General features: G+C 35.6%; 1 protein-coding gene across 2 annotated transcripts in view; it reads right to left on the reverse strand.

Moving 5' to 3' along the window:
* EPC2 (enhancer of polycomb homolog 2) overlaps window positions 1-26,183 on the reverse strand; it is a 125,682-nt gene that overhangs the window by 59,681 nt on the left and 39,818 nt on the right. For both annotated transcript variants that reach the window (XM_043894264.1, XM_043894263.1), the window contains exon 2: window positions 11,293-11,452. In XM_043894264.1, the coding sequence (XP_043750199.1) occupies window positions 11,293-11,452 (160 nt within the window). The remainder of the gene's footprint in view (window positions 1-11,292; window positions 11,453-26,183) is intronic.

Below are 26,183 nucleotides of genomic sequence, written 5' to 3' on the forward strand. Positions count from 1 at the left end.
AACCATTGTACCTTTTTGCATTTCTTTTTCTCGGGGATGGTCTTGATCCCTGTCTCCGGTACAAGTCATGAACTTCCGTCCATAGTTCATCAGGCATCCTGTCTGTCAGATCTAGTCCCTTAAATCTATTTCTCACTTCCAGCAATCATACTTCTGTGCAAATTTTGAAAAGAACTAAGAATAGGATCTCGAAGGGATATGTGAACACCCATGTTCTCTGCAATGTTATTTACAACAGCCAAGATACAGAAACAACCTAAACATCCATCAACCAACAGATGGATGGATAAACTACATGAGGTACATACATACAATGGAATATTATTCAGCCTTTAAAAAGAAGGAAGTCTTGTCATATGGTACAACATGGATGAACCTTGTGAATATCACCCTAAATGAAATAAGCCAGTCACAAAAAGACAAATACTACAGGATTCCACTTAAAGCAGAGAAATTCATAGATACAACAAGTAGAATGGAGACTGTCAGGTACTGGGGGTAGGGTTAACAGGGAACTGTTTAGAATTTCAGTCATACAAAATAAAAATTCAGTAACAGATAGTTGGAAAATCCCCAAATACTTATGGATTAAACATTACTCTTACAAATATGGTCAAAGATGAGATATCAAGAAAAATTTTTAAATATTTTGAACTAAATGAGAATGTAACACTAAAATTTGTGGGATGTAACAAAAACAGTGATAGAGGAAAATTTGCAACCCTGAAATATAACAAGAAAGATAGAAAATCAAGTCTTCTACCTGTGAAAGCTGGAAAGGAAGAAGCAAATTAAATCCAAAGCAAGCAGAAGTAAGACACAGAATAAAAAAGAGTAAAATCAATTAAAGTAAGCACAGTAATAGAGGAAAATCAATAAAACCAAGAGTTTTTTTTTTTTTTTAAGATCAATAAAATCAATAAGCTTCTAGCCAGACTCACTAAGAAAAACAGAGAACACAATTATCAATGTCAGAAATTTAAAAATAGGGAACACTACTACTGAATCCATGGATATTAAAAGGATGGTCAAAGAACACTGAACAATTCTATGTCCACAAATCTGATAACCTTTATGAAATGGACTAGTTCCTTAGAGACACAATTGGCCAAAACTCACACAAGAAAAAGATATACACTATGAATAGGTCTGCATATATTAAAGAAACTGAGTCAACAATTAATAATCTTACAGAACTGAGAGCATCAAGTACAGGTGGGCTCACTGGTGAATTTTATCTAACATTCAAGGAAGAAATAGTATTCAATTGTTATAACATTTTTCAGAGGATAGAAGCAGAAGGAATTCTTCCTAACTCCTTCTAGGAGGCCAACATTACTCTAAAAACAAACTCAGATAAAGAAATTACAAAACTACAAACCAGTAGCACTCATGAACATAGAGGCAAAAATCCTCAATAAAGTTTAATCTAACAAACTGAATCTAACTATGTATGAAAAGAAATAAACTTCAAGACCAAGTGGGATTTACCATAGGTATGAAAAGCTGGAAAAGGTCAATGAATGTAATCTACCACATCAACAAAGAAAAAATAAAAATTGTATCAACAGATGCAGAAAAACCATTTAACAAAATCCAACACCCACTCATGATAAAAACTGACAGCAAACTAGGAACATAAGAAAATTTCCTCAACTTGATAAGGAACATCTACAAAAACCTTACAGAAAGGTTTGTACTTGGTGGTATGAAACTAAGAGCTTTCCTAACAAGATCAGAAACAACGCAAGGATGATGCCCCTTCTCACCACTGCTTTTCAACGCTGTACTGGAAGCCCCAGCTAATAGAGTAAAATGAAAAAATTAACTTTGCCCCCAGATGACAAGGTTGTCTACAGGTGTTCATACAGTCTATGAAAGAACTGATAAAAACTCCTGGAACTAAGTGATTATAGCAAGGTTGCAGAACACACAATTACTATACAAAATCAATCACTTTCCTATATACTGCAATGAGAAAGTGGAATTTGAAACTAAAAACACAAAACCATTTATATTAGCACCCCCCAAAATGATGCAAAGATACAAATCTAACAAATTATGTAAAGTTATACATGCAGAGAACAACAAAACTCTGGTGAGACATTATCAAAGAACTAAATAAACGGAAACAGAGTCATGGTTATTGGAAGGAAGACTCAATTTGGTTAACCTATTAGTTTTTCCCAACTTGATCTAAAGGTTCAATGAAATCTCAATCAAAATTACAGCAAGCCATTCTGTGCATCAATCAGTAGTGACAAAGTGATTCTTAAGTTTATATGAAGCAAAAAAATTCAAAATAGTCAACATAATATTGAAGAATAAAGTCAGAAAACTGATTTCAAAATTTACTGTGAAGCCACACTAATTCAGACAATGTGCTACTGACCAAAAAAAAAACCAGACAAAAAGATCAGTGAAAGAGACTAGAGGGCCCAGAAATAGATCCATATGAATCCAGTCAATTAATCTTTGACAAAAGTAGCAAAGACAATTCAAAGAAAAAGAATAATCTTTTCAACAAACAGCACTGAGACAATTGGACACCCATATTTAAAAATGATGGATCTAGGCACAGATCTTACACCTTTCACAAAAGTTAACTCAAAATGAATCACAGACCTAAATGTAAAAAACACTGACCTATAAAACTACTAGAAAGTAACACAGGAGAAAGCCTGCATGATATCATATTTGGTGATGAGATTTTAGAAATATCACCAAAAGCAAACTCCATGAAAGAAAAATAATTAACCTGGACCTCCTGCTCTATGAAAGACATTATTAAATGAATGAAAAGACAAGTCACACACTGGGAGAAAATATTTTCAAAACTCAGATCTGATAAAGTACTCAAAAATATATACAGAACACTTAAAATTCAACAATAAGAAAACAAAGAATCCAACTTTAAAATGGGTAAAGATACAGACACTTCACCCAGGTAGATATACAAGTTGCAATTAATCATATGAAAAGGTACTCAACATCCTAGGCTATTAGAGAATGAGATACCATTACATCCTATTAGAATGGCTAAAATTCTAAAACTGACACCACCAAAAGCTGACGAGGATACAGAGCAACAGGAACTCTTCTTCACTGATAGTAAAAATGAAAAATGAGAAATGAAATAGCCACTTTGGAAGTAGTCAGTGTGGCAGCTTCTTACAAAGCTAAACACTGCCTTACTGTATAATCAAACAACTGTGTTCTTAGGTGTTTACCCAAAAGAGCTGAAAACTTAATGTCCACACAAAAAACGAAGACAGATTTTTCATAATTTTTTAAAATTGGAAGCAACCAACATGTCCTTCAATAGGTAAATGAATAAACAAACACTGAATTATCCATATAATAGAATATTATTCAATAATTTAAAAGAGAACTATCAAGTAAAAAAAACAGAGAAGAACCTGAAATGCATAATGCTAAGTGAACAAAACCAGCCTGAAAAGCCCATGTCATGTGTAATTTCACTTAAATTACAATTTGGAAAAAGCAAAACTAGAAAAAGCAGAAAGATCAGTGGTTGCCGGGGATCTGGAGGAATGAATAGGTGAAAATACAGGGAGTTTTTATGGTAATTCAACTATTCTGTAGGGTAATGTAATGATGGATCTATGACATGGATCTTTAAAAATTCATTAAAACTGTAAAAAACAAACAGGAAATAGTAATAAGAACTACGGACTTTAGTTAATAAGGTACTGACTACATTACTGTAACAAATGTACCATACTAATGCAAGACAGTAGTAGGGGAAATTGTGTGTGGGTATGTGAGGTGGGTGTGTGTGTGTAGGAGGCAGTATGTGGGAATTTGCTGTACTATCTGCTCAATTTTCTGTAAATCTAAAAAATTTTAAAGATTATCAATCCAATAAAAAATGTGTAAAGGACCTGAAAAGACATCTGTCCAACAGAGATACATGAATAGCTAACAGATACTCAGCCTCACTAATTATTAGGGAAATGCAAATCAAAACCACAAGATATCATCTCATGCCTGTCAGAATGACTAGCATCAGAAAGACAAGAGACAACAAATGTTGTTGAGCACGTGGAGCCCTTGTGCACTGTGGGTGGGAATGCAAATTAATTCAACCACTATGTGAAATCAAAAAATTAAAAACAGAACTGTAATATGATTTAGGCAACTCCACTTCTTGAAATATGGCCAAAGGAAATGAGAAAACTACGTTAAGAGATATATGACGCAACCCCCCCTACCTGCCCCCGCCGCCATGTTCATAGCAGTGTTACTTACAATAGCCAAGACACAGAAACAACCTAACTGCATAACAGTAAGTGAATGAAGGAAGCTGTGGTATATATATATATATATAATGGAATAATATTCAGCCATCAAAAAACATGAAGTCCTGCCCATTCACGGGCATTATGAATGGACTTTGAGGGCATTATACTAAATGAACTGAGTCAGACAGACAAAGGCAAATATTTTATGATCTCACAAGTGGAGATAAAAAGAATTTCTACCCCACACCATCCCAAACTCATAGAACAAGAGATTATATTGTGGTTACTAGAGATGGGAGGTTGGGAGAGGGAGAAGTGGATGAAGGTAGTCAAAAGGTACAAACTCCCAGTTATAAGTGCTGGGGATGTAAGATACAACATGATGACCATAGTTAACATAGCTAATATGTTACATATGCAAGTTGTTAAGAGAGTAAATCCTGAGTTCACATCACAGGAAAAAATATTTTTATTCCTTTCCTTTTTCTGTATATGAAGTGATAAATGTTAACTAAATTCATTCTGGTAATCATTTCAAATCTGATGCTAGGAAAGACTGAAGGAAGGAGAAGGGGACAACACAGGATGAGATGGTTGGATGGAATCACTGACTCTATGGACATGAACTTGGGCAAACTCCAGGAAATTGTGAAGGACAGGGAAACCTGGCATGCTGCAATCCATGAGGTCTCAAAGAGTCAAACATGACTTAGCAACTAAACAACAACAAATCATTTCAAAAGCTGTGTAGGAAAAATCATTATGCTGTATACCTTTAACTTATATAGTGGTGTATGTCAGTTATATCTCAACAAAGCTGAGGAAAAAAAAAAGCATGTATTCTGGAATCTGCCTGGTTCAAATTTTGGGTCCCCTACTTACAAGTTCGTTGAAGCATGCTCTTAAAACATTTTTTATGACTAAGTAGTATTTCATTGTGTATGTATATACCACATCTTCTTTATCCATTCACCTGTTTATGGACACTTAGGTTGCTTTTATATCTTGGCAGTTGTAACTAATACTGCTATGAACAACAGGGTACATGTACCTTTTCGAATTACTGTTGCTTTTTCAGATATACATCCAGAAGCGCAACTGTTGTAATAATAGTTCTATTTGTAGTTTTTTGAGAAACCTCCATACTGTTCTCCACAATGGCTGCACCAAGGTACCTCCCCACTCACAATGTACAAAGGTTCCTTTTTCTCAATATCCTCAGCAATGTTGTTTTTTTTTTAAATGACAGCCATTCTGACATGTGCAAGGTGATATCCCACCGTGGTTTTGATTCACATTTCCCTGATGATTAGTGATGCTGAGCATCTTTTCACATGCATGTTGGTCATCTGCACATCCTCCTTGGAAAAATGTCTATTCAGTTCTACTCATTTTAAAATCAGGTTGTTTCTCTGATGTTGAGTTACATGAGCTATTTATATATATTGGATATTAATTCCTTATCAGTCTTATCATTTGCAAACATTTTCTCCCGTTCAGTAGGTTGTCTTTTCATTTTGTCAATGGTTTCCTTTGCTGTGTAAAAGCTTTTACATTCAATTAGGTCCCATTTGTTTTTGTTTCTTTTAGGAGATACATCCAAGAAAACATGGTTGCAATTTATGTCAAAGAGTGTTCTATGTTTTCCTCCAGGAGTTTTATGCTATCCAGTCTCACATTTGATCCATTCTTAGTTTTGCTTATGGTGTTAGAGAATGTTATAATTTCTTTCTTTTATAAGTAGCTGTCCAATTTTCCAAGCACCACTTACTGAAGAGGCCGGTTTTTCTCCATTCTTTCCTCCTTTGTTGCAAATTAACTGACCATTAGCAAGTGGGTTTATTTCTGGGCTCTCTATCTTGTTCCCCATTGATCTATGGCTGTTTTGTGTCAGTATCACACTGTTTTGATTACTCTAGCTTTGTAGTATAGTCTGAAGCCAGGGAGCATGATTCCTACAATCTTCTGAAGACTGATTTCGCTATTTGGGGTTTTTTGTATTTCCACACAAATTTAAAAAGTATTTGTTCTAGTTCTGTGAAAAAATGCCTGTGGTATTTTTCATAAGTAAACATAAGAAAAGGCACACAAGCCCAAGGGGCATACTCCTTATACTCAAGACTTCTCTTTCACCTCTCTATCCCAGACTGTCAAATGATTATAATGCTTTCCCAAATATCTGTCATTACTCATTACTTAATATTTTCTAAGTTTTAGGGCTCCTCACCCTTTCCTGGATTAGTACTTACCCAGATACTACTCTACCATTTCAGAACTAGTGTCCACACTCACAGCTTTATCCAAGGATAAGAGGCTCAGCACAAGTATAAGCATCCTCAGAGAAGACAGGAGATCCTTAAAGACAGCTAGTCTGAATGTAGGGTGCCCTCATTGCCTGACGTTGCTCACTGCCCCCAGTATCTTTCTAACCACCTCAACCTGGAATCTAGCTTCACCCAGAACGTGTTTTCCACAAACCTGATATAATCCACTTCTGTACTTCTGGCATGGCTTTTCTGATATTTAATTGTGTTGCATCATTTCTGTTCAATCTGATTTCTTAACAGATATCCAGTTTTAAAAAATGGATTTTTTTTAATAAGAAATGATGTTCCTAGAATGTATCTTTTTCACCAAAAAGTTTTATTGTACAAACAAAACAATGTTCTTCATTTGGGATCTTTTTCAATTCTTTCCAATCAAAACATATTTGCCCTATGAAGGCAAACAGTCAGTTATCATCATTTTTGCTTAATGAGGAAAACAGCAAAAAACATTTCAAGGATAATGAGATTGACACTGGATGTTAGATCAGCATCTGTCTCACTCTTGCTGAAAACATAGTAGAATAAATAATCCATGTGATACGAAACAAGTGCAATTTTTCTTCTAAGTAAAGACTTGACAATGATCAGCTTCACTGAACTGAGGAGTCAGCTTCAAGTGTACTAACGTGTACAAGCAGTGTACACACACAGACAGGTATCTTCCCAGGACTTCAGATGTGGGCTGCAGACACAAACAGCAGAATTCAATTTCCTTTGATTGGGTTTGTCGCCCTGCCTGACAAATAACAAAGGGTGCTATCCCCACCAGTCCTTTCTCCTGGACTCTTTCAGCCAAGAAACAGGTGATGTTCTACTTATCTGTGTTTGTAGGAGCAATGTACTGAGAACGCTAAGTAAACCTTCATTTCAAAACATGCAAAGGAGTCTTGATTCAAAGAAGTATTTAATTGAGTTCAAAACAGGACATAACTTCAGAAAATTTATGAAACAGTATCTCAAGTTCCTTCATGTTCTAAAATTCTGAGATACTGTAAAATATTACATTAAATGAAAGGGATAATGGGAGGTCAAAATAAAGAATTTACTGCAATGTAAACAAAGTCATTTCCTTAAGAGGAAAAATTTGGATCTTGAATTTAATAAGTTTTTAAACTCCGTAAGATAAGAAATGAAAGAATTTTAACATTGGGTTAAGGTACCCAAAGAAAATCCATTATAACAGTAAGTAAAATGGAGGTAGCATTTTCCATGTATGTCACACAACTGACCAATATGTAGAATTAGCTGAAATGAGGAACAGTTTGAGTATCTTGGGTCATCAAAGACTACATGCCACCAAAATGCTTTCAACCTGGTCAAAATACCACAGTGTGTTGTGATTAAGTAAGTTCTCCAGAATACTAATACAGGTTACTAAGGAGAACTACTACCAAAAGGGATAGGAAAGAATAATCAGGTTTATCTCACATCCACACCAAGACTAGAGTGATTCCATCCTAACTCCTAGGCAGACACTTTCTGTCCTAAAACGACATAATGACGTTGCTGGTGAACAACTGAGCTCAATTCCTGATTTGGGTTCACACGGCAGGTCTCTCAAGTTTACTGTACATGTCAATGATTTTATTCTCATATTATCAATTCTGTATACAATTTTGAATCCTACAAGATCAATGTCTCAAAAATGTCAAGATGTGTATGCTTTTATCTTCACCATTCATTCATGATTTATTCAGCAAAATATTTAACTTCATACCTAGTCATATGCTAGGTACTACAGTAAGCAGTAAAAATTAAGAGGAAAAAAAAAAAAGTCCCTTCTCTCAATGAGCCTTATAACCTGTGAAGCAACAGAGGGCAAACAATTACAACTACAGGTGGTTGATGCCACAATGAGGGTGTGCACACAACAGGAGGGCTTGAGGTAAACACTGTCAGGAACTCTGCTTAGAGGGGTTAGAAAAAAGATCTTAAAGATGTCACGGTGGAAGAACACATAGCAGACTGTGACTAGACAGGCACAAAGGAGGGCCTTAAACATCACACAGATAAGTTAAAATGTTATCCTATAGGCAGCAGTAAGTCTTGGAAACATTCTAAACGGCTACCAATCACAAAAGTGACAATGTGGATGACGGATTGGAAGGTACAGACTAAAGCAGAGCCACCAAGGACGCCCAATAGTAGGCAAAAAGGCATGCAAATAATGGAATATACATTTGATGGAAAATTATATATACACTGAAAATGACAACAGAAGACTACATAAAAACCTGAGGAAACTAAAATATAAATAGAAAAGGCAGAAAAAACTGTGTAGCACAATTTAGTATAGAATAGTATATATAAGATATATACACTAACAGACTCATCGAGAAAAAAGGAAGTAGCTAAAATAATTTTCTATTATTTTTATTCTATTTATTACAGCAATAGAATAAAATGAAATGGAGAAAAAAACAACACAATATTAATATTTATTTTATCTATTGGGTCTGACCCAGATGGGTTACATCCAATTTCTGGTTCTTGGTTGCCAAGAATGGGTTTTACAAATGGTCCTATTGTCCAGCTATACTGTTATTAAAATACAAAAAAAGGAGGAGTGGGGATATGTTGGCTTGAAATATGCTTAAAATTTCTATTATGAACAGCTATCTCATTCCTGATACAAAGACAAGGAAAATTCAACAAGCTAAGGGATTCAAAGTCAAAGACATAGAGAAAACAAATCACACAAATAATTTTTGCAAGTGTGTTTCTCTTGAATGCTTAGGGGAAAGAGTCTCTGGAAAATGGTTCTGACACTTAAGGGCTTTTAAGCCATTTAAAAACAACTGAACCAGTCAACAAACAAGCCATTTTATTGAGCATCTATAAGCCATGCACTTGACTCTAAAGATACAAAGGGAAAATAAAACATAGTCCCTGCCCTCAAGGGGCTCACAATCTAAAAGGAGAGAAAGAATGGTTACAAATAATCACAATAAAGTATGGTGAGTCCTCTGACAGAGGTACATACAAGGTACTGAGATGAAGCAAAGGAGAGGCAGAATGAGAAATCAGGGTTAAGCGGCAAAAGGGAGTTAGAAGATCTTAAGCTATGGAAAAGGAAAGAAGACTTGAACAGCACATGCAAGGAAATGTGAAATGTGAAACAAGGCAAATGTGAAAAATCTTATTCCCTACAGTATAAAGTGGGAGGGAAAGAGCAACAGGAAATGAGGTTAAAGGGGGGAGCAGGTAACAAATCAAATCAGAGACTGGCTATTATTGCATTCTGTTAAATCTATAATGCCAGCAATTACAAGATGCACCATTACTTTATGAACTGCAAGAAAGAAAAAGAAAAAGCTTCATATTTAAATTTATATAGTATTCCTACATAAAGCTCTATATCAAAGGGCAAGGACTTCAGCATAAGATAAATAAAATAGCCATGCAGAAAGGAACAACATGAAACCATATTTCTCAAATTGCCCTTAGGTGGAAGGAGGGGGGAAGAAAATCTCTCCTTGAGAACTGAATTCCAAGCAGGTCTGCAGCCTACTTGTGTGGTCTAAAAACAAACAAGTAAAACTAAAGCTACCAGTGTGGTCCAAAAGCAAACAAATAAAACAAAACAAGCAAAGACTTTAAGGTGGTCTCAGGTTGGTCCCCAGATGCCTGGCAAAAACAAGTAGAAATTCTCTTTAGACAAACCATACTTTAATCAAGAAAAAAAGCAATTTAAAATGCAATCTCATTTCAAATATGACAAATGTACATTTTGAGAACTGATGAAAAATACTAGATCTTACAGTCAGCAGTAAATCTGGAGATGTTTTGAATTACCCTGACAACTTTTTAAAAATACCTATTACCAGGCTGCAAACCAGAGATTTTCATACAGGTAGGCTTGACGCAGAGCCCTCAACACTATTTTAACAAATGACTTCAAGTTTTGTTTTTTTTCCCCCAAATACAACCAGACGAGATACTAAGACACTAGCATCTGTCTGCAAAATTAGCTGCAAACTGCTACTATAAAATAAAGAACACAGTACAATTTTAAGCCCAGGTCATAATCTGATCAGACAGACACTTCAGGAAGCCCATTATGGTGCCAGTGGACTTTGTGGAGAAGATAGAATAGAAGAGGGTAAGGATAATAGAACAGTTAGGAGATCAGTGAAACAGTTTAAGATCAGAGAGATCAGAGATGGTGATCATTTGAAAAATAACAATGGGGAGAAAAATAAGAGGATCAAAGGAGGAAGAATTAGAATTCTATAAAAATTACAAGAAGGTAGAGGTATAGGATCTAATTCTAAAAAATTTCAGATTTGCCCCTAATCAGCATTATAGCCACTAGGCCTTGGAAAATAAACCTTATTTGGGTATGGTAATCCATTATACCTTATAGCTGTATAGTAAATGTATTAAAAAAGTATAATATGCAAAAATATATATAAAAAAGATATTATTTTATACCTTCTAGCTGTATAATAAGTGTAAGTTCTGCAGAAAATCCTACACAACATAACCATCAACTGTTCCAAATGCAACTAACAATCAAAATGATCTTGAAGTTCAGATATAAGCACAGAGGAATTTTATTCTTTCATGTTTCACATTTCTATAAATCAGTGGGTATCAATCTAAAAATTAAAATTTCTTTGTGTAAAAAGAGAGAAAGGATTTTTCACTGTTTGATAAATTTAAATTACAAACAAAAAAGAATGAATTAACAAACTTACGCTGAATATGAATGAACTGTTTTGGCTGTTTAAACTCTCCTTTGTACAAGCGATTGTAATAGTTGACGTTGCTCTCTGCCTCAGGAACTGGAATGACCATGCTCTCTTTTTTTTCTCTAAACACTTGCTGTGCTGAAATAGCTCGCTGTAAGTGATGTTCCTGGAAAATGTAAAGCAAGCAATGTGAGTTGTTTTCATAATGTCAATTCAAAACAAAATTCTACTTAAAATTTACTTTGTTTAATAACTGCAAAGTACTTTAAGAATCAATTAAAAAACAGCAGTTCAAAAAAAAAAAACAAAAAAAAAACAGCAGTTCCTTTACTACAGACCTTCAGGAAACATTGCCATTATTCTCCCTTAATACTTGTATACATACCGGTATCACCTTAAATGACTACAATTTTAATGAGCAGAATTTTTAAATAAGTATTCACAAAGTAGAAGTTAACATCTCAGTTACAAGAAAACTGACCCCTTGTTTGCTAAATTAATTGAGGTGTTTATCACCAATAGCAGATAACACAAATAAAAGCAAATAACAGGAAAAGAATTTATATCGGATTCTAAGTATCTTCTGCATTTATACACCTCAAGCTTCAAAAGCACAAAATTCTCAATAACTCAGAGACAAGAGAAAACGATAACCAACAGAGTCTTTTACCATCATGGCAAGAAGCATTTTTTAACAAAGACGAAATAATAGTTCTTATAGTATACATCCGGATTCTAGTAACTTCTCAATACCTCACCACTTAACAGATACTTTCTCCCTGACCCACCATGAACAATTTCCAACAAAGCACCTTTACTGTTTAGAAGGTAAACTAGGCCATGTCATTCCCCACAGGATCCACTTCATATTTAAAGGCTAAAATCACTCAACGACTTACAAGACTTTATCTCTCTCTGACCTTACCTCACACTTCTCTCCTCCCAAACTTTATTCTAGCCACACTGCCTCCTCTCTTTAACGTTCCTAAATATCTAAATGGATTGCTTCTGAAATTCCTTCAAGTCTCATCTGGCTACACTGCATTGCATAAATTAAGATTTATGTATCAGGAGCCATTCTTTCAACATTTATCAGAGCACCTGGTAGACAGCAGATACTATTCCTGTCACTGAGAATTATGAGTGAATGAGACAGAGACAGACTTCGCCATTAAAGAACTTAGCTAGTGGAAGACAGATTATCTAAGTATGCAATCACATCTGAGCTTGACAGGCATGTCTCTTCACAATTAGTCAAACCACTCATTCTGGGAGAACAGATAAAGATGTCCAAAGGAAGTAAAACATAAACTAAGAGTTTTAGGATCAATAGCGATTTAGCAAGGCAAAAGAGGAAAAGAAGAAACAATCCAGGCACAGGGAACAGAATATCCAAAATGGACTAGAGCCCAGAGACGTTCAAAAAAAGGCAAGCAGTTGAACAAAGGGACAGGACAGTGGGTGCTGGCTTAGATTTGAGAGCTTCTTCACCTTCAGAAAATGTTTTTCTTCATAGGGCAGAATCCCAAGCTGAAGCACTAAGTATACTTTTCATACAAATATTACTATCAATTTAGTTAAAATCTATTTGGAGTAAAACTTCTGAGTTGACTAAGAACTTTTGAGGGGATCAAACACACAAACAGCATCAAGAAACTAGGAAGCCAGGCCTTGAGTGAGGCCAGTGATTTGTAGCATTAATTAACCCTGTATTTTCCTGTTGAAAGTGAAAGTTGCTCTGTCGTGTCCAACTCTTTGTGACCCCATGAACTCTAGCCCACCAGGCTCCTCTTACCTGGGATTCTCCAGGCAAGAAGACTGGAATGGGTAGCCATTCCCTTCTCCAGAGGATCTTTCCAACCCAGGGATCAAACCTGGGTCTCTCACATTGCAGGCAGATTCTTTACCTTCTGAGGCACCTGGGAAGCTTTATTTTCCTATTACCTTGATATTTCACCTCTCCTGGTTAAAGAAAGTGATACAGTATGCAATGTCACCCTGCTCTGATATAATATTTTATAGTTCTCAAACTACACCCACAATCACATGCCTATTAGCTCCTTACAATCTTGGGACACGAGGGTAGATATTATTTTCCATTTTTATAAATGGCACTCAAGAAACAAGTGACTTACTCTTAGCAAATAGTAATGATATATAAGAGAAATTTCAGGACTCTGATTCCAATGTCTCTTGACTATCCCATCCTTACTAGAAAAGTCTGATAAAGATTATAAAACAGGTTCTTATAATGCTAATAAATCTACAGACAAAGGTAACAAAAAAAATGCACACATTTTATATTTGAAGAGATTCTTTTGAGTATATTTGACTTTGTCCTAAATATATTTTTAGGTATAATCTAATTTTTGAAATACATCTTTAATAGATTAAGATTTAACATTAATTTTACAAATGAAAAATTTAAAAACAGATCATGGATGACTTTCCTCCTTAATGCAGCAGACAGATGACAGATGCAGCCAGAAATTTAAGGAGCTAGACCATGACATACTCCCCTATTTACAGACTAAATTTAGCTCTACAAATAAATTTTCAGCCACCATTTCCATACCCAGATTATCAGTCTCTCAATCTGTAAAAAAAAAAAAAAAGAAATCATAAAAAACAATGACAAGGCTTCTTGAGGACTGTGTTTCATATAATAGTTATAATCAGTGGCAAACACACACAAAATCCTGAAAGTAGGTATCAGAGTTTTGATTTGTCATTGTACTGTGGGGGAAGAGATTGACAGGAGTAATGCTCTTGCTACATGCTGCATTATACATTGGTGATGTTACCTAATTTTTAAAAACAACTAAAAACCAAGCACTACTTAATTTCCTTATGTTCATCGCAGCACTGTTTATAATAGCCAGGACATGGAAGCAACCTAGATGCCCATCAGCAGATGAATGGATAAGGAAGCTGTGGTACATATACACCATGGAATATTACTCAGCCGTTAAAAAGAATTCATTTGAACCAGTTCTAATAAGATGGATGAAACTGGAGCCCATTATACAGAGTGAAGTAAGCCAGAAAGATAAAGAACATTACAGCATACTAACACATATATATGAAATTTAGAAAGATGGTAACGACAACCCTATATGCAAAACAGAAAAAGAGACACAGAAGTACAGAACAGACTTTTGAACTCTGTGGGAGAAGGTGAGGGTGGGATGTTGCGAAAGAACAGCATGTATATTATCTATGGTGAAACAGATCACCAGCCCAGGTGGGATGCATGAGACAAGTGCTCGGGCCTGGTGCACTGGGAAGACCCAGAGGAATCGGGTGGAGAGGGAGGTGGGAGGGGGGATCGGGATGGGGAATACGTGTAAATCTATTGCTGATTCATGTCAATGTATGACAAAACCCACTGAAAAAATAAATAAATAAATTAAAAAAAAAAAAAAAGAAAGAAAGCATGCCTTTCACGTACTAACTCCACAAATGGAATTCATCAAAAGGGAACCAACAAATGGGCAACACTGACTAAATGAAAATGCTCATCATGGCACTGTTTCTCACACCAAAAAAAAAAAAAAAAGTTTAACTAGCAATAAATACATAATTATTATATAAATTGTTATATTATATCCATAAACTAGAACTCTTAGGTAACAGTAGAAAATATAACACAGACCTCTAGTGCCCTGAAAAAAAGCCTGGAAGAATACAGGATAGAACATTCCACAAAATGCTATTCCTTCTGTGTGCCCTTTTGCATATATATATATATAAGTTTAACATCTTAAATGAAGGAACACTCTCCACCAAAAACACAAAATCACTTCTCATGGTTACTTTGACATTCTGAAATATCCTTTGACGCCTGTCGTATTACATATCTAAACATTTTTTGCATTTTCCTAGAAATATTTAGTTGTTGTTGAGTCACTAAGTCGTGTCCTACTCTTTGAGATCCCATGAATTGCAACACACCAGACTCCTCTGTCTCCTACACTGCCTCCCAGAGTTTGCTCAGATTCAGGTCCATTGAGTCAGTGATCCTATCTAACATCTCATCTACTGCTGCCCCCTTCTCCTTTTGCCTTCAATCTTTGCAAGCATCAGGGTCTTTTTCCAATAAGTCAGCTCGTCATATCAGGTGGCCAAAGTATTGAAGCTTCAGCCTCAGTCCTTCCAATGAATATTCGGGGCTGATTTCCTTTAGGATCGACTGGCTGGATCTCCTTGCAGTCCAAGGAACTCGCAAGAGTCTTCTCCACACAATATGAAAGCATCAATTATTAAGAAAAATGTATATAATTTCTGTACACTTTATACTCTACCTAGTAACACATGAGATTATATGGTAAGCCATTAAACACAAACTAAAAGATGCTAAACAATTAATGACTTCTTGTCATGTATAAGTACCAAGCACAATTCTACAAGGTACAAGGTAGAAATATTTTTTCTTCTGGAGATAAGTAAACTAAAACTCTATGATTTCTATGACATAAATTAGCAGGACTGAAATTTGAATCATTGTTTGTATGCCTCTTTTCCATCTTGCCCCAATATGCAGGCTAGGTTTCAGAATCCATCAAATTAGGCTGCATACAAAGTTAAACATTCATGGATATTTTAAAAATTCACATCTAAAATTTCCAACTAAAGATAGCTGACTGAATAATTACAATTATCTACTCTACCTCACTGTAATTATAAACGTACTAGGTAAAGGACTGAAAAGCTTAAGCCACAACAACAAACTGAATCACAGATGAACCATCAGCACAGAACAGAGTGCAGCAAAATTCTTGGAGACAAAAATCAAAAGAATAAGTTTCAAATACTTATGGAGAAGAAAAAAAAATTTTAAACTGAGCCCATCTCACTTGTACTGCAGAAAACAAAATTATGGGGATTGTGAACCACTAGCTAGAAAGAGCCAGAATAAGACAAGCTATTCTTTGCCTACTCCTCAAAGCAGATCATTCCACACAGCTTACACAGACAGAAGCGGGCACTACTAAACTAAGAACGTTGTGACCTACCCCAAATATACAAAAAACTAAGATTGCATCCTTCAGAGGAGGATGCAAAAGACTCAGGAAAAAAACGGAAAGAGTTGATTGAATGCAAAAAGAAAGAAAAAGACAATTACCTCAGAGATGAAAACTAAAATTATGAGAAGCCTAGCGTAAAATATACTCAAAGACTTAAGTGTGTTTTATATAGGATGTCAAATAACCAAGTGAATAGAAATAAAGTGAAGAAAGAAGTAAAATGAGCAAGAAAGATGACAGACTATAAAAACAGGCAAAGAAGAAACGACATTCATATAAGTGGAGTCCTTGAAAAAAAAACAAAGCAAAAAAGAGAAAATGAAATAGAACTAGTATTTAAGATAAAATATATGAATCTACTTATCAAAAAAAGCCCAAGAGGGAGCAAGATGGCACACAAGAACTAGAATCACCAGACAGGATCTGATACTGCTTCGGGCAATCAGGAGAAAACATTCAGCTCACAGCTTCTTCCTTGGGAGGCAAACAGAAGAGTGGAACGTATATCTAAAATTTCAGCTTTTGAGGGAGTTGCCCAAGGGACCATCTTCTGTCTCACTTAACTCAGAAGGCTAACTGAGCCAGCATTCTTTGGGTGACTAGGCGCTGTGGAGAACAAAAGAGAACTTAAGAGGCTTGTCACCACATCTGAAAACTCGCAGTAACACTGACAAACACCAGAGGGAGCAAAAGATTACAACAAGTTCCTAATAAAAATCTTGGGAACCCCTCTAACTGGGAAATTATGTGCACGTGCCCAGGGAAGATGCATCTCCAGAAAAGGTTTGAGGGACTCCAGACTCCCTACCTGGGTTGATTGCTAAAGCTCTTACAATGTATGAAGCCAATTCATAAAGACTAGGAGTTACAGTTACTTCTTCAAACACACAAATTATAACAGAAAAAAACAAGGTGCATGAAAACACAAGGCCAAAAAACCAAAATAAACCTCCAGAAACTGATCCTAAAGAAATAAGATACTGGTGAATTATCTGACAATAAAAGCTTAAAATATTAATAAAGTTCAATGCACTAAAAGAACACAGATGAACAAAATCAGGGAAAACAATGTATGAACAAAATGCAAATATCAAGAAAGAGACGGAAAACATTAAAAAAAAAAAACCAACCAAATGGAAAATCTGGAGCTGAGGATTACAATAAATGAATTGGAAAAAAAAAAAAAATCAACCTAGGGACTCAACAGCAGACTTGATTAAGCAGAAGAATTAGTGGACTCAAAGAGAAAGAAATAAAATAAAACCTAAGAAACTGATGACACCACCAACAGATCAAGATACACATATGGAAGCCCTAAAAGGAGGAAAAAGGAGCAGAAAGCTTATTGGAAGAAACAAATGGTCCCAAACTTACCAAATTCAAAAAGAACATCCAAATTCAAAACGCTCAAAAGAAGACAACTAGGATGAACTCAAAAAAGCCTACACTAAGACAAATAACCAAAGGGTCAAAAGTCAAAGACAGAGAGAGTCCACAAAGCAGCAAGGGAAAAAGCAAATCATCAGGTACAAGGGGGCATCCACAAGATGATCAGCAGTTACTCATCAAAAACATTACAGGCCTTGGACTTCCCTAGTGGTAGAGCGGTTAAGAATCTGCCTGCCAATGCAGGCAGGGGACACAGGTTCCATCCCTGGCCTGGGAAGACTTCCCATGCTGCGGAGCACTAAGTCCCTGGCCACAACTACTGAGTCCACACACATGGCAACTACTGAAGTCCACATGCGCTTGAGCCTGTGTGAAACTACTGAGACTACTCACCACAACTACTGAAGCCTGGTGCTCTAAAACAAGAGAAGCCACACTGCAACTAGACTGTAGCCCCCACTCACCACAACCAAAGAAAGCCTGAGCACAGCAACAAAGACCCAGCGCACCCAAAACTAACGAATCTTTTAAAACTTAGAAGGAGAAACATTACAAGCCAGAAAGTAGTGGAATGATATATTCAAAGCACTGAAACAAACAAAAAACCTGCCAACCACAATACTAAATCTGGAAAAACTGCCCTTCAAAAATCAAAGAAATAAAGACCTAACAAGATAAACAAAGGCTGAAAGAGTTAATCACCAGCGGATCTATCTTTTATAAGAATTGCTAGAGAGAGTCCTTCAAGTTGAAGCAAAAACACTAATTAGTACATAGAACCACTGAAAAATAGAAAATTCTCCAGTAAAGGTAAATATATAGACAAATACAGAATCTTGTAGTACTGTAATGGTGATGCATAAGTCACTTTTAATTCTGGTATAGAATTTAAAAGATAAAAAAACATAAAAACAATTAAATATAAAACTATGTCAGTGGACACACCATATCAAGTACCTTTTACAACCACTATCTTTTCCAATTAAATTGGAAATCAACAGCAAAAGAAAACTTGGAAAATTTAAATATGCAGAAACCAAACAACATAGTTTTTAAACAATCAATGAATGGGTCAAAAGAAAAAAAATGACAAAGGAATTTAGAAAATAGACAAATGAAAACACAATATAACAAAAACTTAGGGATGCAGCAAAAGCAATATTAAGAAAGAAGGTTATAGCAATAAATTCCTACCTACATTAAAAAAGAATAGATCTGAAGTCAACAACCTAACTTTACACCTCAAGGAACTAGGAATAGAACAAACAAAACCCAAAGTTAGTTGAAGGAAGGAAATAATAAATTAGACTGGAGTAGAAATAAATGAAAATGAGAACAGAGAAATTTTTTTTAAAAACACCAACAAAACTAAAAGTTCTTTGAAGCGATTGATGAAATTGACAAACCCTTAGCTACATGATGGAGAAGGAAATGGCAACCCACTCTGGTACTCTTGCCTGGAAAATCCCATGGATGGAGAAGCCTGGTAGGCTACAGTTCATGGGGTTGCAAAGAGTCGGACATGATCAAGCGACTTCATTCTCACTTTAGCTACATGAACTAAAAAAAACTCAAATACCAAAAATCAGAAACTGAGAGAAGACACACTAAAACTGATGCCCCTGAGGAGGGGAGAGGGTGATCATAAGAGATTACTATTAACAATTATACAACAAGTTAACTAATCTAGAAGAAACATAAATTTCTAAAAATATACCATCTACAAAGGCTAAATCATGAAAAAATTAAAAACATGAACTACAGAAATGATACTGAATCTATTGAGTCATTAAACAAACAACTCTCAACAAAGAAAAGCTCATCACCAGATGGCTTCACTAGTAGAGAATTCTACCAACATTTAAAGACTTCAGTCCTTCTCAAAATCTAAAAAAAACTGAAGAGAGGAGAAAACTTTCAAACTCACAAGTCCAGTATTACCCTGAAATCAAAATCAGACAGATACTACATGGGGAGTGGGGATATGCAAATAGGTAAAGGTAGTCAATAGGTACAAAATTCCAGTTATAAGTTTAATAAGTCCTGAGAGTGTAATGTACAGCATGGTGACTACAGTTAATAATACAGTACTATATACATGAAAGTTGCTAGGAGAGTACCTCTTAAAGTCCTCCTCACAAGGGAAAAAAAATTTTGTAACTGTGTGAGGTGACAGATGTTAACTAAACCTATTGTGGTAATCATTTTACAACATACACATATATCAAATCATTATGCTATACACTTGAATACAATGTTATATGTCAACTATATCTCAATATAACCAGAAGGGGGAAGGTAGAGGGACACTACAAGTAAAACAAAACAAAAAAACCCAAAAAACCCTACAGACCAATATGCAGAAGTCCTCAACAAAATACTAGTAAACCAAATTCAACAACACATGAAGATGATTATACATCATGACCAAGTGGGATTTATTTCTGGAATGCAAGAATGCTCAATGTATGAAAATTGGTCAATGTAATACACATAAGAGAATGAAGGACAAAAATCACATGATTATTTCAATTGACATGCTGAAAAAAATCCAAACTCTTTCATGATACTAACACTCAAGAAACTAGCAACAGAAGGAAATCATCTGAAGCCCACAGCTAACAATATACTCAATGGTGAAAAACTGAAAGCTGTTCCTTTAAGACCAGGAACAAAACAAGCAGGCCTGCTTTTGCCAGTTCTATTCAACACAGTACTGGGAGGCTTAGGAAGAGCAATTATCAAGAAAAAGAAATGCCAAATTGGAAAGGAAGATGTAAAAATATCTCTGCCCACAGATGATATGATCTTTTATGTGTTGTTGTTCAGTCACTAAGTTGTGTCCAACTCTTTGCGAACCCGTGGACTGCAGCATGTCAGGCTTCCCTGTCCTTCACCATCTCCCGGAGCTTGCTCAAACTCAAATCCACTGAGTCACTATATCAATCTGAAGGTTGCTGCCATTGTTCAGTCACTCAGTTGTGTTCGACTTTTTGTGACTCCCAGGGACTACAGCACACCAAGCTTCCCTGTCCTTCACTATCTCCCTGAGTTTGCTCAAACTCATGTCATTGAGTCAGCGATGCCCAACCATCTCATCCTCTGTTGCCCTCTTCTCCTTCTGCCTTCAGTCTGTCCCAGCATAATGGTCTTTTCCAATTAGCTGGCTCTTCACATCAGGTGGCCAAAGAACTGGAGGTTCAGCTTCAACATCAATCCATTCAATGAACATTCAGGGTTTATTTCCTTTAGTATTGACTGGTTTGATCTCCTTGCAGTGTTATTTACAATAACCAAGTGGCAGAAGCAACCCAAGTGTTTACTGACAGATGAATGCATAAACAAAATGTGGTACATACATACAATGGAATATTAGTCAATCTTAAAAAGGAAGACCATTCTGACACATGCTACAACATGCGTGAATCTTGAGGATATTATAAGTGAAATAAGCTAGTCACAAAAGCACAAATACTACACTGCCTATATGAGGTCTAAATAAAGTAGTCCAATTCTTAGAAAGAGTGGTTGTTGTCTGGGGCCGGGGGAGGAGAAAAAGGATGCTGTTGTTCAATGGGTACAGAGTTTCAGTTTTCCAAGAAAAGTGCTAGATATGTTACGTAACACTCTGCATGCAGCTAACACTACTCTACACCTAAATATGATTAAGATATTACACTTTAAAACACTAACCAAATACCTGGCAGAAGTACTACACAACAACAACAGACTCTGGCATATATTCAAATAAAACTATTTCAAAAATAATGAAAAAATCCTCAAAGCAAACAATAATAGTTAACAATAACATATAACTTAAACAGTCAAAAGAATCAGATGAATATCAGACTTTAAAATAAACATATAAAGCAAAGAATCAATAAGGCAGCATTTCCAGAAACCTCAACGAACATAAAGTATGAATCATATATTTTACATCCAGCTAAGTTATCTTTTAAGTATCAAAGCTACACAAAGTACTCAGGGACTTTAGTAGGGGACTTTTGAGAAATCTACTAGAATAGCACTGTTCAGAATATAATGGGAACTACATATGTGAGCCACACATTTAAATCTTCCAGTAGTCACAGTAAAAAGAGTAGAAACAGGATGAAATTAATTTTAATATCTTATTTAAGTCAATATAAATATCCAAAAATTATTTCAACATGGAATCAATATAAAAAGGTATAGAGATATTTTACATTTTTTTCTTTCATACCAAGCCCTATAAAACCTGTATGTAACACATGTGTTTTACATGTATAGAACATCTCAGTTCAGACTAGCCAAATTTCAAATGCTCAACAGCCACAAATGACTAGTATAGGCCATCTTCATCTTAGGTTCATTTAACCAAGATATCGATGGAAAACTTTAGCAAAATTATACACACACACACACACATACATGTATCTCAAAGATGGGAAAAAGGCTAGAGGATTAATGTACAAACATTTGCACACTAAAGTGGAAATAATGCAACTAAAAACGGGAGAAGGAAAAAAAGATCGGAGCAAAATTTTAAAAACTAGCCAGTATAACATAATACAAAAAGTTAAATGTTATGAAAGAGTTGACAGCAAACATATTCAGCCATATCAATAAATGTGAATGGACTTATAACATCTGTGAAAACAGAAAGATTTTCAATTTGCCTCATAATTCTAAACTCAATTATATGCTTATACAAGAAATATCCTACCCATCATCACCCCCAAAAAGTGGTCAGAAAGAATAAAAGGAATGTATGTATATAAAGTTCATAGGTGATAGAAGACAGTAAGAAAGACAAACCCATCCTAGTATCAGACAAGCAGAATTCAAGCCAAAGAGTATTAAGCATGACCCAAAATCCACAATTCATAAAAAAGATTTTTATTTCTTCACACATTTATGAATATCGATGTATCAATAGTAATTTATATTCAAATAATCATTTTATGAAGCAAAAGCTACAAATAGGGAAGGACTGATAAAGACACACTAATAATAAGTTTAAGAGACCACTCAGCACAAGGCAAATCAAGTGGTCAAAAAGCAAGCGAGGACCTAAGCAACCAAATAAAGTAGCTCTTACAGTTACTTATCAAACTTTACACTCCATGCCCCCTAATCTGAAGTCTTCATGGAAATTCCACAAAACTGATCATATATTAGCTAAGAATTACAAAGAATAGGTTATTATGGATGGAGTAGAAGGGATAAGGAGAGACATTTCTCTGAGGATATACTCTTTAAAAAGAGTTCTGAATTTTAGTACCCTGTTAATGTTTCACATACTCTAATCAAAATTAACGATGATGCAAAAGAATCCAAATTAGAACTCAAAGAGAAACAACAAACCTCATTTATTAGAAATGAATATTCATGTCTACAGTAAAAGGGACTGGGAAAGAATGGAATTTAAGTTCATTTCAAAAACAATGATTTAAAGCTCACTGGTAAAATTTAGACCATGTATACTTCAAAGGATTGTTGTAATGATTATATAAGTTAGTAAGGTGTTCAGAATAGTCCATGGCACACTGTCAAGGCTAAAAGTTTCTGATTTTTATTACAATATACCACTAAGGTGCAATACTCAAAATGGTGAAATTCTAGGAACAAAATTTAAAAAAAAAAATCAAAATTTTGACAATTCAAAACCTTTTCTCAACACCCAAGAAAAAGATGTCCTCAATCTGATAAAGAGCAGGGAGTACAGCAGAAAACCTACAGATAGCATCATACTCAATGGTCAAAGAATGAATTCTTTTCCTCTAAGATCAAGAACAAGCCCCCAAAAGTCTATTCTCCCTGAGTTTCTAGTCAGTGCAGTGAGGAAAGAAAAAGAAATGGCATGCATATTGGGAGAAAAAAAAAAAGTAAAACTTTGTACATGACATGGTCATGGAGAGAGAGAATCCGACGGTATCTCAACAGAGTTATTAAAACTGAAAAATGAACTGTGGACTGCAAGTCAATATTTGTAACTCAATTGTATTTCTATTATCCTAGCAACTGAAAATGAAAATAAAAAGCTATTACCATTTAGAACAGCATTAAACCACTAAATATTTAGGGACAGTAAATATGCCTATGCAAAACTTGCTTGTCAACATAAACAGAGAGCTACAGTATGTTCATGAACTGGAAGGTTCAATACTGTTCAAAATATTTACTAGTGTAAATTTTCCTCAAAACTGATTCACAGAGAGATAATAATAATCAACAAAAATCCCAATCAAAATCCCAACAGGCTTTTTTTTAACAGAAATGGACAAGCTGATTCTAAAATTCATATGGAAAGGCAAAAGAAATGCAAAAATAATCTTGGAAAAAATCTGAAGATCTGATTACAAGCTACATTACAAAATATACAGCTAAATTATTCAAAATCACATGTTACCAGCATAAGAATGACCATATAAAGCAATGGAAAAGAAACAAGTCTAAAGACAGATCCCCACACACACATACACGTAATGAATTTTTAGACAAAGGTGCCCAATTAATGGGGGGACTGAATGGGGATAAGGAAAGTCTTGTCAACAAATTGTCTGGATGTCAGTTTGGGGAAAAAATAACCCATACTGCTATCTCAAATTACACACAAAAATTTATTCAAAGATAGGTCACAGACCGAAACACAAAGTCTAAACTTGTAAAATACCTACAAGAACATATAAGAAAACCTTAGTGGCCCTGGGTTTGGCAAAGATTTCTTTAGGACATAAAACAGAACAAATTATATATGAAAGAACTGATAAACTGGACTTCCTCAAAATTAAAAAATTGTGCTATTCAAAATACATTCGTAAGAAAATGAAAAGACAAGCCAGACTGGAGGAAAAATTATTCACAGTAAGTACGTGAGAGGCCCTGTATGCAGAATATATAAAGAACTCTTATAACTCAATAATAAGAAAACAACTCTATTTGTTTTGTGGGGGGTTTTTGTGAGGCATGTGTGATCTTAGTTTCCCAACCAGGGAGAACCCACAGCCCCTGCATTAGGAACACAGAGTCTTAACCACTGGACCACCTGGGAAGTCCTGAAAACAACCCTATTTTTAAAGAAAATGAGCTAACAATTTTAGGATATTTCAAAAAATAAGATGTAGGAATGACCAATAAGCACTTGAAAAGATGTTCAACATCTGTGTACCAGGAAAATGCAAAATAAAATCACAGTTTTGACTACATACCACCAAAATGACTAAAATTAAGAAACTGATAATATCAACTGCTGGTGGGAGCGTCAAATGATATCACCACTTTGTAAACTGTTGGGGAGTTTCTTATAAATATATACTTCGCACGTGACCCATCACCTGAAAAGTAAAATGCATGCCCACAATGAGAGTCAATTCCTAGGCAGGTTGATAAGAAGTCTGGGGTCCCCAAGAAGGAAAAAAGGGTCTGGGGCTCTCAAAGAGGAGATAGGGGTCTGGAATTCTCAATGAGGAACAAATGACAAACATCTTTTTTTTTCTCTCTCTACATTCCTTAGTCTTAGTCACATAAAATGGTTTTTTCTTTAAGCCTGGAACTGACGATTACACAACAAACAACTCAGTTTAAACTCGGTACTAAGGATTATGTATGCGGCTTCCCTTGTAGCTCAGTTGTTAAAGAATCTGCCTGCAATGGGTAGGGAAGATCCCCTGCAGAAGGAAATGGCAACACACTCCAGTATTCTTGCCTGGAGAATCCCATGGACAGAGGAGCCTGGCAGGCTACAGTCCATGGGGTCGCAAGAGTTGGACACGACTTAGCGACTAAACCACCACCAAGGATTATATAATAATGTACCCTGCTTGACTGCAGATGGTGATTGCAGCCATGCAATTAAAAGACGCTTGATCCTTGTAAGAAAACTTATGACCAACCTAGACAGCATAATAAAAAGCAGAGACATTCCTTTGCCAACAAAGGTTCATCTAGTGAAAGCTATGGTTTTTCCAGTATTCATGAATGGATGTGAGAGTTGGGCTATAAAAAGAGCTGAGCACATAGGAATTGATGCTTTTGAACTGTGGTGTTGGAGAAGGCTCTTGAGAGTCCCTTGGACTGCAAGGAGATCCAACCGGTCCATCCTAAAGGAAATCAGTCCTGAACATTCATTGGAAGGACTGATGCTGAAGCTGAAGCTCCAATACTTTGACCACCTGATGCAAAGAACTGACTCATTTGAAATGACCCTGATGCTGGGAAAGATTGGAAGGCGGGAGGATAAGGGGATGACAGAGGATGAGATGGTTGGATGGCATCACTGACTCGATAAAGAGTTTGAGTAAGCTCCGGAGGTTGGTGATGGGCAGGGAAGCCTGGCATGCTGGAGTCCACCAGGTCGCAAAGAGTCGGACATGACTGAGAGGTTGAACTGAACTGATCCTGCTTGAGGACAGTTTCTCCTTCCTGAAAACCTTCTGACTAATCCTGTTATCTTAAAATACAAATTACGGGAGTGGGTCTAGTAACATCTTTACAACTTGA

This window comes from Cervus elaphus, chromosome 33, assembly GCF_910594005.1.
Source record: "Cervus elaphus chromosome 33, mCerEla1.1, whole genome shotgun sequence".
NCBI lineage: Eukaryota > Metazoa > Chordata > Mammalia > Artiodactyla > Cervidae > Cervus > Cervus elaphus.